Source organism: Macrobrachium nipponense, chromosome 26 (assembly GCF_015104395.2).
Source record: "Macrobrachium nipponense isolate FS-2020 chromosome 26, ASM1510439v2, whole genome shotgun sequence".
Classification (NCBI taxonomy): Eukaryota; Metazoa; Arthropoda; class Malacostraca; order Decapoda; family Palaemonidae; genus Macrobrachium; species Macrobrachium nipponense.
This window is the reverse complement of record NC_087215.1, coordinates 34,315,734-34,333,031: the sequence shown is the minus strand read 5'-3', so window position 1 is coordinate 34,333,031 and position 17,298 is coordinate 34,315,734. Positions and strand designations below refer to the sequence as shown.

Genomic DNA, 17,298 nt, shown 5'->3' with positions numbered 1-17,298 from the left:
GCTACACAATATCTTCTTTTCAGTAGGCACCATGTTTATCGTACCGCCCTGAACACAATACTGGCATCGTCGGGTACGCCCACCTCTCCATCGCCTCACCTGGGTGGACAACATTCACGGTTAAGTCCGTCAGAATTTGCCCGTCTACCCCAGAGCACGCCGATCAGGCCCGCTTGTGTGGACAGGCATTTAATCTGTAAAACCCATATTTGACTCGTGTCGGACCGTGAGTTGCTCATTCAAACCTCAACTGGCAGGTTCGTTGATCCGGCTTGACTTCCGAGCTTGATCAGATCTGACTTGACTAAAAAACACCCCACTTACATTCAAACTTGCTTAAACCCTGCCCATTTCGATCGGGCATGACAAATCCCATCTGATGTGAGTGGCCGGCCCAACAGTGTCAGCAGAACTAAGCAATCATCACAGAAGTGCTCATTCTCCCCATCCATCAGATAGCCGTGAGTTAAACGCTTATGGCCAATACGTAATCTACACAATATAACATCCCACTTCCTTGGTATTAGGTCATATTTCCAATGGTGTGACTGACTAGTGATTTCTTTCATTTTATTGGGGCCTACTCTGTCCCGCTGAAGTGCCCATAAATGCTGGATGGATTTCCATATATCATAGAATGTATCATGATATGGAACACAGCATTTTCTTGGTATCAAGGTTTGTGCTGATGATTTGGCTAGCTGGTCTGCCTCATCGTTTCCCGATATGTTCACATGGGCAGGAACCCAACAAAAAGAAACAATGCTGCCACTGTACTGGTGCAAGAAGATCCACTGCAAGATCTTCAACACTAAGGGATGATCAGTATTGAAGACTTCCAGAGACAGTAAGGCACTTTTAGTCACAAAATATTGTGTAGCTACACACTGGGAGTGTTGCAATATGTTCCAGTGCTACTACGATGCCATACAGTTCAGCTGTAAAGTTTGAGGCACCTGAAGGAAGTGCATCTCTTCGGTTAAAAGATTCGCTAAAAAAACTCCATAACCAATGCCAGCATTGAATTTGGAACCATCAGTATATATATAACTTGTATCTATATGCTCTGACGCATTCTCTAAAAATATTGCCCTCATTTCCTCATCAGATTTATCTTTCTTTGCTCCATTGAAGTACCTGCAGAATTTCACATCAGGTAACCTCCAGACAGGAGTACTGGGATACACAAAAGGAATTAAGGGAAATTTAAAAAATATTTGTATTCTCTAAAATCTTTAAATTCTATAGCTAAAAGGAGTGGGATACCTCGGATGTATTTCATAAAAACCGTTAAAAATATTTCTATTTGCCACAGCAAATGCCAGAGATTTGGGCAGTCTTTGCACTCTAAAACAGTACCGAAGTAATGATGACTGGAAATGGAAATGCATCAACTAGCAAACTAGATATTGGTGATGTACGGAAAGTTCCTGTGGCTATACAAATGCCTGAATGATGCACTAAATCGTAACTTTTAAGTTAGATGAGGAAGCTGAAGAATATGCTTCACAACTGCATGACAGCTTTGATAAGATTAAAGATTTATGAAGCTTTAGCAAAAGATTTTCTGTCAGCTCCCCAACTCGTATGAGAAAGCACCTTCAAGATGTGTAGAGCTTCTGGGCATTTTGCTTTTATATGCTTGATATGGGGGACCCAAGTCATTCTACTGTCAAAAACTAGGCCTAAGAAGTGTGCTTGTTCTACACATGGATTCTACGGCCATACAAATAGAGGTGTGGACTCAGCAATGCACTCACTTGATCTGACAGAAGTGGACAGCAGTAGTCTTGCTTACAGAGATTTTAAAACCCTGTTTCTCAGCCCAACTTACTACTATCTTATTTATTGTTAATTGTAATTTTCTTTCGGCTACATTCATCTAGGTGGCACCAAAGGAGATTGACAAGTCATCTACAAACTGTCTTTAAGACCTCTCTTGGAATAACACCTGCAACATTGTTTATGGCCAGAGCAAAAAGTGTTACACTGAGAACACTGCCCTGGGGAACATCTTGGCACCTTTTTTTCTGATAAAGTCTTGGCACCTTTTTTCTGATAAAGTACTGCCAACTTTAACTTTAAAATACCTACGATGTAAAAAAAGATTTCACAAATAAATGCAATTTGCCTCGTAGACCACTAGTATGCATAGTCTTCAGAATCCCATGTCTCCATGCAGTGTCAAATGCCTTTTCTATATCAAAGAACACTCTCACATGGTGTTGTTTGGAAGCAAAGGCTTCACAGACAGAGGCTTCAAGTTGCAGTAAGATGTCCAGGGTGGAGTGCATTTTTCAAAAACCACACTGAGAGGGTGTTAGAATACTGTTGTGCTCCAAATACCACATTAGCCTTACATTTACCATTTTTTCCATCAATTTACATAAACAACAAGTTAAAGCAATGGGGTGGTATCTTGCTGCAAAGAGAGGATCCTTTCCAGGCTTAAGGAATGGTAACATGGTAGCTAATTCCCGTATGCTCAGGTAGCTGCTTTCATCCCATACTCTACTGATAATACTGATTATAAAAATTTTGTTCCTTGAAATGTGTTTAAACATTTCATACGGAATCTCATCTGGACAGGGGCAGTGTTCTTGCTCCTAGCTAAAGCAGAGTCAAATTCCCTTTTAGAAAAAGGCATATTATATAATTCAGCTTTGTTTGATGAAAAGTCAAGTACCTGTTGTTCTTCCATCATTCTGAAATGTTGTCCTGGGGAACTATCTGATTTTTCAGAGACTCGAGCAAAGTGTTCAGAAAACATATTACTAACTTCTGTGGCATCAGTGACATGATTATTATTCACTTTAAGTACTGGAGGAGGATTGGTTGTAAATTTAACCTGAATTTTTTTTATTTATTTCCAAATGCTACAGTCTGGTGTTTTGCTGTTAATAGAGAATACATATCCGGCCAATGCTTGCCTTCTGGCAGCTTTCATAGCTTTTCAAAATCGTGCCCTACACTGTTTGTAAATGATGACATTGTCCAAGGAGCAATGTCTATGGCACCTGGTCAATGATGACCTTGTAGCTCAGTGTAACAGCCGTAAGTCTTCTGACCACCAGGGAACTGGCCGTCTCCTAAAGAGTCCTCTAGTTCGAGGAATGAGTGTAGGTCGGCAGTATGCAATTGTTCCTTTGAATAGATCAATGGCGTCATCTTACACTTGCGAAATCTTTAGCATCCCCTTCCAACTCACTCAAATCTTTTAGTTTTTTCCAATTTGCTTTCTCTAAGCACCATCGTGGTGATCTTGGGATAGGTGGACCATCATTGGTGTGATTATAATTGAAGAATGGTCACTAGTATGCCAGTCATCACTTGTTCTCCAATTAAAATCAAAACTGCAATTGGAGCTACCTATTTGTTTGTTTGTTTGTATGGTGCTTTTATGTTGCATAGAACCAGTGGTTTTACGTGACCTCCGAACCACGTTGAGAGTGAACTTCTGTCACCAGAAATACAAACGTCTCTGAGTCCTCAAGGGAATGGCCGAGAATCGAACCCGTGACCACCGAGGTGGGACGCTAATACCATACCAACCACGCCACTGAGGCGCTTTTGGAGCTACATATTGAAAGGTTGATGCAGGAGACTGTGCCTGTGATAATGGGTAGGTTCTCCAGTATTAAGAAGGCCTATAATTTCATTTTCTAGTTTAAATGCCATCATATTACAATGGATGTCTGCTATTGAAGTCACCAAGAAGAGGAAATGGCTCTGGTAGTTGCCACATTAAGTGTATTAAGTTCTCTTGGGAGACATGACTATTGGGTGGAATATAAGGGGAACATATAGTATATTGCCCTCTTAAACTAATTTGTCGCCACAGCTTGAAGAAGAGTATTTAGTTTTACTTGGTAGTGTGGAGTATCTTGATGGATGTAGATGAGGGATCCACCGTGATTTCCCACTTCTAAATCAAATTTGGTTCTGTAGTGAACATATTCCCTAGAACAAAGCGTATATTCGCCCTAACATGGTCTCCTGTAAACATCCCTACAGGAGACTGCTCATAGAGCAAAAGCTTTACTTCCTCATACTTTGCTCGCCATCCCTGACAGTTCCACTGAATAATGGAAGTCAATTTATTTATGTGTGGGACCAACATTATGGTTCCTTTTTACAAGACTGGGAGAGCTCTTTTTTCTACTAGGGAAAGGCATTTTAAGTTGTTGAGCAGGGAGCCGAGTGTTCTGGTGAAGTTCTCCCACCTACCTACAGGGGGAGTATCGAGGCAGGACACAGCGGATCAAAAGGACCTGAGGGTTCTCTTCCCAGAGACGCAGTTTCTCTCGAGATACAGAGGACCTTTTCAGAAATCGTTGCATTAATTCATCAAAACAACGATCTCAGGGAAGGGACCATGGCAACGTCCATTTATTGTCCTTCTGGCCTCAAAGTCTACTGGGGCCCCAAAAAGGAACCCAGAGATTCTGTAAGCTTGCCTTGATCCTTGCTCACCGAGGGTGCACCGGATAGGGTTAACTCTCTTGTCTCTGGGGAGGAGAGTTCCCTTCGATCAAACTGCTCAGCTAAGCTATTTCCCCCAACTCTGCCTCACCAGAAGAAATATTATGCGACCTCGACAGATCCTCTGCCGACGAAACATGTTGACAGGGACTTGGCACAGAAAACATACTCTTCATGCAACAAGAGGCAGTGACCCTGGAAGTTACTGCAATGGCAGCCTTCCAGTCAGCCTCCTGGCTGGACCTGTGGTCCCTCACAGTGTCCAAGATTGCTGCCTCTGAGGGATCCACTAACTGTGCCAATCTGGAGATAGGGCTATCTCCTACCTGACCCACTAGACAGTAAACTTGTGGGCCAACCTGGTGTTGAAGAGGAGGGATGCTATCCTCTCTCAGATCACCAAGCATGTTGGCCTGGACTTGGCTTTGGCTCTTTGGACCGGACCTTTGCTGGGTTCCACCTCTCTCTTCTCTGAACATCAACCCTGACACCTGAAAAAGAGCCAGACCTGGCCTTCACAGGAGGGTCTGATGGTCCCTTTTTGCGTCCTGTGCCACCATCCTGATGGAGAGAAGACTCCACAAGGACAGCAGGTGAATGACTCTCCTTAGAGAGCCCTTGGGACTAGAGACAGGAGAATGAACTCCTGGGGCTCCCGAGACACTGGCCCCTGGGGGTCACATCCCGGTTCCTTCTCCTGAGGGAGGGGAAGAGCCAACAAGATAGCCAACTGCTTCCTCTCTGGGGAAGGATGCAAACAATTCAAAAACTCAGGGTGAGACTTCTTAGGGGGTGGAGAAGGCATCTTCCTCCTCTAGGGCTGGGAAACCTTCGAAGATGAAGGTGAGGAGATGGCAGACGATGACAAAGATGACGACACCTTCCTAACCTTCTCTTCGACTTCTATGCCAGCTTCTGCAGGAGAGACATCAGGTCCCCCCAGGGGCAGCAGACAACTCCGCAGGGCCAGCAACAGGAGCAGGAGCAAGGGAAGGAACAGCAGGTGGGGTCACCTCTGCCACCACCAAGGGAGACAATGAAGGAGCAGGAGCCACGGGAGCAATCATGAGTGCCACCTCTAACCCAGGAGTAGGAGGCACTGCCATCACAGGAGCTGGAAGTTGGAGGGCAGGCAAGTGTAGACGAGTCCCTATTGCCACGGTCAGAGAAACGTTGGTAAGGTGGTGGGACCAGATTAGATACCAGATGAGGGGGCATGAAGTACTCCGGGCGAGTCACCATAGGAGTCGTCGAGGTGACAACAGCATGAGTTACTGCAGTGCTGGCACTGGTGTTGAGGTGTGCCAGCAAGGCCTGCACAGAGGGAGTGCTGAACAGACTCAACAAAGCCCATGCCTAGTTCAGTCCCACCACATCAACTGCATAAGAAAGAGTTGGGTGAGTAACGGGATTACCCACTCGCTCAGGAGGAGTACCTTCATAGTGAGAGGAGACCCCCATCAGTGTTGCCCTGGTCCACAGCCACCCCTCCTTCCTCCCCCAACACGTTGCAAGAGGAAGAAGAGGAGGCTTCCCTTGAACGTGAAGCAGAAAGCACGGGACGATTGTCTGGGGAGAGGTAGGAAGATAAAGGGTATGCGACCTCAGGAGTGGAAAGGGGCATTTCTCCCCTAAACCATGGATAAGAGCACCTTCCTAACATTCTTTCTTCCGCTGACAAACCTCCCCTAGTGAGACCAATTACAACACTCAGCACAGCAGTCATCAACATTGCACTCATGCCCCCGGCAAGAAGAACAAAGGGTGTGAGGGCCAACTTCCACAGAAGAGCGGAGCTTACCGCACTTCTTGCCTAACACTCCAGGTCACCATCAACCAGAGGCAGGCTTAGGCAATTGCAAGTCATGGGTGTGCGTGATTTCAAAACACAATGTGCACAGATAGTATACAAGAACAAGGAAAAATCCCAGTGGGATAGAAAAGAAATCAGCTGAAGAACAGTTGGGCAGAGAGGTGATACATACATCCATCCACAACGACCACCTTAAGCAAATTGGAATGTTTACATTTGGTGAGGATGGATTCTCAACGGCAGGACAGGTAGTTAATTACCGAACCGCCTTGCTAAAGATTTCAGTGGCTGTGTCCAGGCTTCACCTTCAGTAATTCCTATAGTAAAGGACCGAGGGTTTGTATAATGCGTGGGAACAAATGCAAATTACTTTTCAATTTGTCATTTTAAACACGTGTTGATAAACCAGGTTGGACAAACTGCCTGTGAAAAGTACCCTTAATTCTAGTGTGCCTAGTCTAGGCCCACATGTGTTAGTAAACCAGGTTGGACAAACTGTTTGACTGTGTAAATGCCCTTTAATTCTCATGTGCCTAGTCTAGCCCTACTGATCAGCATTGATTTTCAAGTGTTATCATACCAGATTTCTTCTCTTATGCTTTCTTTATGTATATTTTCTGTGCCCAACCAAATTAATACAACTCCAAATCCTCTGTCAGGCACTGCTTTGCAGCCTGACCCTGATGTCGAGCTACAGCCAGAGTGGCACCTGGGGGACAACCTGAACATCGCGAGCCAAACCACTCCTTGGGAGCAGACACCTGATGGCGATATAACAGGCACAGCTGCCGACACAGTTGTCGCAGCAGCCGAGACAGTAGCTAGCCTAGATTCTCCGGTGCCAGCCAAAGCAACATCACAGGTCATCCCAGGGCTCAATTCCCATGGTGACTTGGCCAAGAGCTCATGATTGTACTTGATTGAGGATACCTCTAAGCCTTCTCCAGAGGTCTCTTTTCAGGTCCCCTCTAGGGAACCCTTCCCTCCTGCTGGACGAGCAACTCTAGGTTCTAGGCCATAAAGGAGATCTTGGTCTGAAGACTGGGACAGAGACAATCAAATAAAACTGCACTTAATTTTCATTGTTTAATGGAAAAATAAGTTTTTTTTATCTCCACTATGCATGACATTTCACAGAAATATTCAGGCTTGCAACTACATATACAAGTAATAATGCAAAATGATGAATAACCAAAGCAAGAAAAATTCATGTTACCTAATGACAAAACTAATTCTTAATTTGGAAATCATACAAAAAGTACAAGGGAAAGAGAAAAGTGAAGGAGACACCAAAAAACTTATTAACCCTCTAACGCCGAAGCGGTAAAAAAAAAATTGTCTCCCGTGTGCCGGAGGTGTTTCAGAGTGAGCGCGGAAGCGGAAAAAATATTTTTTTCAAAAAATCACAGCGCGCTTAGTTTTCAAGATTAAGAGTTCATTTTTGGCTCCTTTTTTTGTCATTGGCTGAAGTTTAGTATGCAACCATCAGAAAATGAAAAAAAGTATCATATCATATATAAAATAATGCGATATATGATAGCGCAAAAATGAAATTTCATATATAATTGTATTCAAATCGCGCTGTGCGCAAAACGGTTAAAGGTAACAAGTTACTTTTTTTTCGTTGTAATGTACACTAAATTGCGATCATTTTGGTATATAACACATTGTAAAACGATTTAAAAAAAAAAGCAACACAAAGAAAATATTATCACAAAATAATGCATGAATTCGTAACGCGCGGACGTAAACAAATATTTTTTTCAAAAATTCACCATAAATCTAAATATTGTCCTAGAGACTTCCAATTTCTTTCAAAATGAAGACAAATGATTGAATATTACTATACTGTAAGAGTATTAGCTTACAATTGCAGTTTTCGACCATATCTGACGAGTTAAAGTTGACCGAATGTTGAATTTTTTTATATATATATTTTTATATGCAATTATTTCGAATAAGAAAAGCCACACCTTCAAATATTTTTTTGTTTTATTTTACATGAAATTGCGCACATTTTCATATATAAAAATCTATGAAATGCCTAATATGAAAACGGAGCAAATATTCCGAGAATGGTTACGAACGCCATTTCGGAGATTTGTGGCAGAGAATCCGCGCGCAGAGAGGGAAAGGAAAGATTTTTTTTTAAATTCACCATAAATCTAAATATTTTGTTAGAGACTTCGAATTTGTTTCAAGATGAAGATAAATGACTGAATATTACTAGACTGTAAGAGTTTTAGCTTACAATTGCGTTTTTTTTCGACCATTTCGGTAGAGTCAAAGTTGCCGCCGAACGTGGTTTTTTTTTTTTTCTATTTATCGTGATTTATATGCAAATATTTCAAAAAAAAATGAGAAAAGCTACAACCTTCAATTATTTTTTTGTTTGTTTATTCTACATGAAATTGCGCACATTTCTATATATAAAAACTTTATGTAACGGCTATTAAAAATGGTGCAAACATTACCACAATCGCCAAGTATGATTTTTTTTTCGGAAAAGCGTTACCGCATAAGGACGTAAAGAAAATGTTATTTTTTTCATAAATTCACCATAAATCGAAAATATTGTGCTAGAGACTTCCAATTTGTTGCAAAATGAAGGTAAATGCTTGAATATTACTAGAATATAAGTTTTTTAGCTTACAATTGCGTTTTTTCGACCATTTAGGTAGAGTCAAAGTTGACAGTCAAAGTTGACAGAAGGTTGAAATTTTGGCAATTATCGTTATTTTATATGAAAATATCTCAAAACTGATAAAAGCTACAACCATGGGGTTGTTTTTAGTTGTATTGTGCATGAAATTGCGCACATTTTCATATATAACACTTTATATAACGGCTAATTTTTAAAATGGTGCAAACATTACCACAATCACATGTCTGATTTTTTTCGGAAGAGTTACCGCGCGGACGTAAGGAAATTTTTTTTTCATAAATTCACCATAAATCGGAATATTGTGCTAGAGACTTCCAATTAGTTGCAAAATTAAGGTAAATGATTGAATATTACTAAAATATAAGAGTTTTAGCTTACAATTGCGTTTTTGGACCATTTCGGTAGAGTCAAAAGTTGACCGAAGGTTGAAATTTTGGCAATTATCGTTATTTATATGAAAATATCTCAAAACTGATAAAAGCTACAATCATGAGTATTTTATTGTTGTTTTATTTTACATAAAAAATGCACACATTATTTTTCATATATAATACTTCATGTAACGGCTAATTTACAATGGTACAAAAATTATGTCAAAGTGACGTAATAATTTCCGAGATGTGTCACAGATACTTTTTAGTGCGATAAGAAAGAAATTCGCACTTGCGCGCCTGCGTAACGATTGTAAACAAAACAACACCTTGATCCGTGAAACTCCAGCATCCCCCCAAGGCGCGTGATTCAAAAGTTTTAGGCTGGTAGGCCTATAAGTATTTTTCGCGAATTTTTAAAAAACTTTGTATGTCGACGTAAAATACGTCGTCGGCACCCGAGAGACAAAAAATGTCGACGTAAAATACGTCCAGTCGGCGTTTAAGGGTTAATCTAGTAGTGAACAGTGTTCAACGAATACAATTACAAATAAAAAGCTAAAAAAAATCATTTTACAAACTTTTGTATAAAAGTTATTCACACAACCGCTTCACATCAAATTCACTATGGTCAAAATATTCTAGATCTGCCTTGACTTTTAAGAAAGAATCTGCAAATAGTAAAGATTCATCACCTGTGTTTTCAGTAAGATCCTCCTCCAAATTATCCTTCTCTTCTTTGATTAACAACAATGAGAATGAATTTTCAGCTTCCATTTTCACAGGATGTTCTAAGTACAACTACGCTCAAATCTGATGTGACATGATTCTTTTTGTATTATCCAGAATCTTGGACTTAACGTAACATTGCCAAGTAGTGTTGACAATTTTTTTTTTTTAATATCCAATATCATACATGTTGATCAGTTTGCGAGTTCACAGCTAGCACTATTTTCCTTATGTATATAAATATTACCCCTTTCGTGCATTGGTATAAATCACAATCTATGTGATTTGATTTTTTTTTTTTTTACACTGCTTAGCTCAAAGGACATTGTAATAAGGCTAGTGGTTCCGTCAATGACAGCGCACTAACATGATCTTCTGGCAGGTCAACTTAACTACCTCTGAAGCATTATAACAGCAGACCTAATAAGCTCAACAGCCATAACAAAATTTTCAAAATACGAATATGAATTACAACAAGTTTTCTTTGAATGTTGAGGTTTTAGACTGTGTTCAAGCTGCCTGTATGTTGCAAAATGATTTACAGCAACACGTAGAGGCCTAAAATATAAACTAAGCCTTCTGAGATGTAATCTCTGTTACTAAAGAATTTATATGTAGAGATTACCTGTTTTTTGAAGAATAAAAGATGATAATTGTAATATGTATTTGTATTGATATAAAGGTTTATAGAGCACTTGTTTTTTAACTGGCTCAATTTTGGTGCATCATTTATTCATTGATAAGGTAACTTGAAGTGTAAGGGATGCATAGATAACTTTATATGCTTTCTGGCCAGAAATTGGTAATAGAGATGTGAATGCTAATTGTAAAGTAAAATCTCACACACATAGGGCTAGGAACAAAATCTTGGCCTTTACAAAAGAATAAACATAAACGAATATTTCCTCTTAAGCCATAATTTTTTAAGTGATTAAGAATTATTTTATTTTTATAAAAATCTAAAAATTCCTCAAACAATTATAAAATAAATAGTTTCAAGATAATTTCTTCGTTGCTATTCATCGTAGACCTATGTTACCTGGTGGTTCACGTTGCACTGACACTGTAATGGTTGTGTCACACACACGCTCCACTCACCCACTGACATTGGTGGATGCATTCTAATTTGTATTTTATTATTTACCTTTTTTCAGCAATATTAATGTTATTAAAAAATTTTCCATTTTTTAATTTACCATTTGAACTGAGGTTTATGAAACTTTTCTTGTTAAATGCATTGGCGATGAGTGAACGAAAGTTTTGAAAATGTTTCATAAATGTTTTTTGGAAATTTGGCTACATATGATATTTTCTTACAGTTTTGAAATAATATATGGCAGATTTCACTCTTGTGAAACATATTATGGCCTTACTATATGCAATAATTATGTTTTCACACTGAAATAATAAGATAAACATGGAGCATGTTAGTTTGCCAGTTACTGAATTTTGAACAAAATCCTATGCAGTCATGTAGCATCAGTTGTGGGCATAGCTGTACAATACTCAATCCTAGTGAGAATCTAATGTAGCAATTTTCTTCAATTTTAAATACTCTTGAATATATAAAATATCACCAGTCAAAAAACATAAGGTTTTGGCATATAATTGCCCTGTAAATATTATGAATTTTCATGAGTAATCTCAAGTATTTGAAAAGAGCTAAAATTTTTGACATTAGGACTGGAGAATGTTCTCTCTCTACAATGATTTCCAGTGTGTTCTTTGAGAATTTCAGAATTAGAAAAACTACTTGGACAAAGATCAAGTAGTATACAGTTTGTCTAGCATTATGAATTGTCGTGTGTTTTGAGATGACTTGAACCAGAAAACTTCTTTGGCATACAGAACAAATGAATGACTTCTATCCTGTATGAATTGTCATGTGTGTTTTAAGATGAATATGTTGATAAAAACTTCTTTGACATACATAGAAAGTAGTATATATTATCTATCTTGAAAGTGATCTCATGTGCGTTTTGAGATTGCTTAATTCAGAAAAACTTCTTTGACATACCCTGCATCAGTTCTCGTCGTTTTTTTTTTAGAAACTTTGATGAGAAAAACTTTCTTCAAATACAAAGAAAGTAGTATACGGTACACAGATGACAAGATCGCCTGTGTGTTTTAAGATTACTTCAAGAAAAACTTCTTTGACATACCAAGCAAGTATATGGTCTCTCTCCGGCTTATGCTGTTCTTAAATTTCTATTTATATCAAGGGTGCAATGGGCCCCAACATGGGGTCTATGGTTGCACCTCTGAATTCCACTGGCCTTATACCCGAGGGCTCTTTTCAAGATGTTTACCATTCCCTTGTGGGCACCAATCTGCACCTCATTTATACTTGGGCAACTTGGTATTGCCTGAAGATATTCTATCAGGTTTTTCTTTTATAAGTCCTGTAGCCCCTACCACCACAGGTATTATTTCTATTTCCTTTAGTTCCTATGTGCTTTTCGGGTCATTCTTTAGGTTTTAGTATTTTGTTATTTTGTGCCTTTCAACTCTATTGAGGGCAAAGTCACTGGGTACTCTCAAATCTATAATCTTTGCTGTTTTTTCCTCCTTGTTCAAGATCGCAATATCAGGTTTTATAGCACCTCCTTCTACATATCTTCCTGTTGGAATTTCCTTGTCAAAAAGATGGTAACAGTCCCATTGAAGGTGAAACTTCAATTCTGTATGCTTTACATACTTTCCATGATATATATTTACATATCTTGTTTGTTTATTTGTATGGTGTTTTTACATTGCATGGAACCAGTGGTTATTCAGCAACAGGACCAACAGCTTTACGTCACTTCTGAACCACGTTGAGAGTGAACTTCCATCACCAGAAATACACATCTCTCAGGCTGTGTAGTGACCATCTGCAAGCAGGGTCTGGCAGGCTGATGAATTCTCATGTGGTATTTCAGGCGGCTCATATGTTAAAATGTCCTTCAGCATTCAGGACGAGTTGGTCACTTCCTTGCTGTGTTGCTTCTCTTCCAAAATACTTCTTTTCAACCCAAATGACTATTTTCTTCTGCAATACAGATCTTTCTGTGTTCCACATCAAAACCTGGATGGTCTTCGTTACTCTCTAAAGGATGGCATGTACATATATTTTACAGCAACTTCACCTTCAATCAATATATTCTGGCTCCCCCTTTGACTTCTATGGAAGAATCCACAAATAAAGATCCATTAACTGTCAATTTGGAATGTTCGTCCTCAAACTTATCATTTTCTTGTTTGATTAAATGATATCCCATGTGTCTTTTAAGATTACCTTTACTAGAATAACTTCTTAGACATACAGAGCAGGTATATAGTTTTGTATGAGTTCTCATGTGTGCTTTGAGATCACTCTGATCAGAAAAACTTATTTGACATACTGAGCATAGTTTCTCTGCTGTATGAGTTTTCATGTGTCTTTTGAGAGCACCTGAGTGAGAAAAACTACCTTGACATACAGAACAAGTGAATGGTTTTTCTCCTGTATGAGTTTTCATGTGTCTTTTGAGAGCAGCTGAGAGAGAAAAACTACTTTGACATACAGAACAAGTGAATGGTTTTTCTCCTGTATGAGTTCTCGTGTGTGTTTTGAGTTGAGTTTGACAAGTAAAATTTCTTTGACATATAGAACAAGTATATGGTTTCTCTCCTGTATGAATTTTCATGTGTTTTGTGAGAGTACTTAAATCAGAAAAACTTTTTTGACAAATAGAGCAAGTATATGGTTTCTCTCCTGTATGAGTTCTTATGTGTGTTTTGAGATTACCTCGACGAGAAAAACTTCTTTGACATACATAGCAAGTATATGGTTTCTCTCCTGTATGAGTTCTCATGTGTGTTTTGAGATGACTTTGATCAAAAAAACTTCTTTGACATATAGAGCAAGTATATGGCTTCTCACCTGTATGAGTTCTCATGTGGTATTTCAGACTGCACCTATGTGAAAATGTCCTTTGGCATTCAGCACAAGTTAGTTGCTTGCCTGCTGTGTTGCTTCTCTCTGAAAATATGTCTTTTCTACCCGAATCTGTATTTTCTTCTTCAATATAGATCTTTCCATTTTCTATGTCAAAACTTAGATGGTCTTCTTCACTCTTTATATCCTGGCATGTATATTTTACGTCAGTTTCACTACAATCCATATATTCTGGCTCTGCCTTCACTTCTATGGAAGAATCTATAAATAAAGATCCATCAACTGTGATTTCGGTATGTCCATCTTCCAAAATGTTATTTTCTTGTTTGATTAAAGGCAAACCTGAGTTTTCACCTTCCATCTCAAAGGATGTTGAATATACAGCTTTGAAACAAAGTCAGTTTTATGTCAATGAATATTCAGTTTCATACAATTAAAGCTCTTAAAATGAACCAACTACTATTGCCAAACCTTCTGATTGTGAAATTGCTGGAATGTGAGGAAGCAGTGAAGTCAACAATTTTCTTTCGTATAATCACAAAACCTATGTCTCACAGAATAGTAGGTTGCCGCCAGGTCCTTTGCTGGTCAAAATAATCCTAGCTCATTTACAGCCTCCTTTCAATGATACAACTGCAAATCAAATTATTCCCGGGAAAAACAAGACTCCACACACCACTAAGGAATCAATCTGGCACAGACATAAAATACAATCATATCGGTTATAAACCAAAATGTTTCATATGACCAACTACACTCCTTAGCATCACAAATTATTTTTTAATTAACAATGTTACGTAGAGGCAAACCAATACTATTCAGTCATTAATGCAAACGGTCATATCTTACATTTATAATTATCAATTTACTGTCAAATATTTTCAATATCAGATCTTTTTTCTTCAGTGTAAAAAAATTCTTTGTAATATGATGTAAATAACAAAAATGCAGTAAAAATCTTCTCAAACTCCCATTCCACTACATTGATGATTTCATCAAATTTTCGTCTGTTTGTGATACTCTGAAATAAAATAAAGAAAAATCAAAGTAAATATAAATTTTCATAATAGCATTTAATATTTGGATACTTGCCTACTGTTATAGTTAGCTATATCTCCGCCCCGATTAGGCGAGTCAGCATTCAAACTAAAAATCGAATGGCTGCCCGGATGACTGTCTAGTTTACCTATTCTCCACCAGGTGTGTTTCGAATGTTTTAGCTCTAGTCAGAATTCTCATTGACAGCCCACTAAGTTGTGGGGAGGCTGGGTGGGTCTACTTTAACAGTAGGTAAGTATCCAAATAATACATTTTGTTATGAAAATTTATATTGTGATGAATCTTACCTACTGTTAAAGTTAGCTGACTCCCACATTAAGGTTGAATTCCATTCAGGGAGCAAGGCTCTCATACATATGCAGCAAAGAGCAGCCATGTGGAGAAAACTCCTTCGATTCAGCCAGAATGAAGCACAAGCGGTATGAGGGACCCCAGTGCTTGGGTCCAAAAGCCCTATAAAACGACAGTCACTTAAAATAAATACCTTTACGATATAAAAGTACACTCCTATACAAATTTGTACCTTTACGCTCCCCAAAATATTAAAACCCGGGATTTAAACAAAAGAGCCCAAAGAACTGCTCTTTTTTTTCGGATTAGGAAAAGACTAGTAGTGGATTAAGGGCTTTACTGTTTTCAAACACGATTCTGTATACTTAAGGTAGTGAGCGGGTAAAAATCAAATTGTACTTCTACTGTGCCACACCAATCCTATTCTGAAGCGACAAATTGACTTAACACTAAATGAAGTTACAACTGCTGCTCACACTATGAATGTTTACCTTCAATAAAGGTAGAAGATATGGAGCTCGTTCTCATGCACTAGCCTATTCAATACGTCACAGAGGACCTTGTATTCCTTGACAAAGAAGTTATAAGTTTCTAAAAAACACAACACAAAAGGTTAACTTTGCCTCTTCCAGGCTTAACCTTCACAAATACATTCTAGGTTTTCTGAAACCACAAATTCCTTTAGAATGGCACCCTCAGCAATACACAGACCACTGCTTCTGACCACAGGCCAAAACTGTTTTAAAATAAGGACAGATCCTATGATAACTTAAAAATCTTATTAGTATTGGGAGGGGACATTCTAATATCTCCAAGCAGTTAAGGAGATTCCTAAGTTAATGGAAGTGTATGGAATTGTGTAGTCGAGTCGATTTCCTCTTAACGGAAGAATGAGACATCTACCGAGAGCATTGGAAATTCTGAAAATCATTTGCCCTGAGGCTACAAGGGCTCTACAGGAGACTAAGCAATTCTTGAACATGAAATTGCTCAATAGAATTCAGAGTAGATACAAGGGGCAGGCCTATGAGTCTGAATTAGGCAAAATTTAAGGAAACATCCACTGCTCAAGCCTGAGGGCCAACAAAGTAGCAGTAATCATTCGTATGTCCCTGTTCATCTACATGCTAGGAAGCTAAATGAGTGTTCCTTAAATCCACACCAAGTGCCAAACTTACGGATGTCAAGGCCCTTGTAGGCAGTTGTTCTTCCTGAATCCCCAATTGCTAAAACACTGTCCTTCCACAAAATGGATGATCAAACCAATATGTTGTTTCATTTCACTCAAAGCAGCAAACAGGACTGCCAATAGATACTCCCCTATCGCCTTAACCCGAGCTGCATAATCAGACAGGAAGTAAAAGCATTCTCACTTCTTCCAAACCAAGCGAGTATAAACATGAGGACATTACCCTGCAGTATCAGAAATGAGTTACTTAGTCTTTCTTGCTAAACTCCCGTTGGCGACAAACCCTGAAAACTGGCTTCACAAACTCGCTGGGTTGGCGCACCCCTACTACTCACAGCTGCCGCCAAGACGAGACAACGTAGCTACTGAGTAAAAGGTAACAACTCACAAGCTAGACTGAAACTCCATCAGCACGTCTGTCAGTCTCAAATTCGTTTCCTCACAGGAAAGAGAAAGAAACCGAAATTCCCACTAAAGACGGTTAAAGCGCCAAAAAGAGTATATTGCAAGAGTCAGTCTTTCAGCTCTCTGCGACTTTTTAAGACAGAAGACGACAAGCCAAGGCAGACCTAAAGGGAGAAAAGTTACGAATTGCTCTCTAATATGAGAAACTGTTGGTTCTCTTCTCCAATATTTAGAGGGCGCTGAAATATGCTGAGACAAGCCAGACACAATGCATACGTTGCAACAGATGCCGACCAGCCCGAATGAGTTCCTTCCTCCAACTCCATTTCAAACTCTTCTTGTGCCAGGCACCAGCAGGCGACAGGAGGAGACAGC

General features: G+C 39.2%; 2 protein-coding genes across 3 annotated transcripts in view; one reads left to right on the top strand and one right to left on the bottom strand.

Moving 5' to 3' along the window:
* Positions 1-17,298, top strand: part of LOC135200176 (oocyte zinc finger protein XlCOF6-like) — a 183,759-nt gene that overhangs the window by 15,251 nt on the left and 151,210 nt on the right. The window lies entirely within an intron of this gene.
* On the bottom strand, positions 13,195-14,340 carry LOC135199625 (gastrula zinc finger protein XlCGF8.2DB-like). Its single transcript, XM_064227783.1, has one exon. The coding sequence runs from the start codon at positions 14,338-14,340 to the stop codon at positions 13,195-13,197; it is 1,146 nt and encodes a 381-aa protein (XP_064083853.1).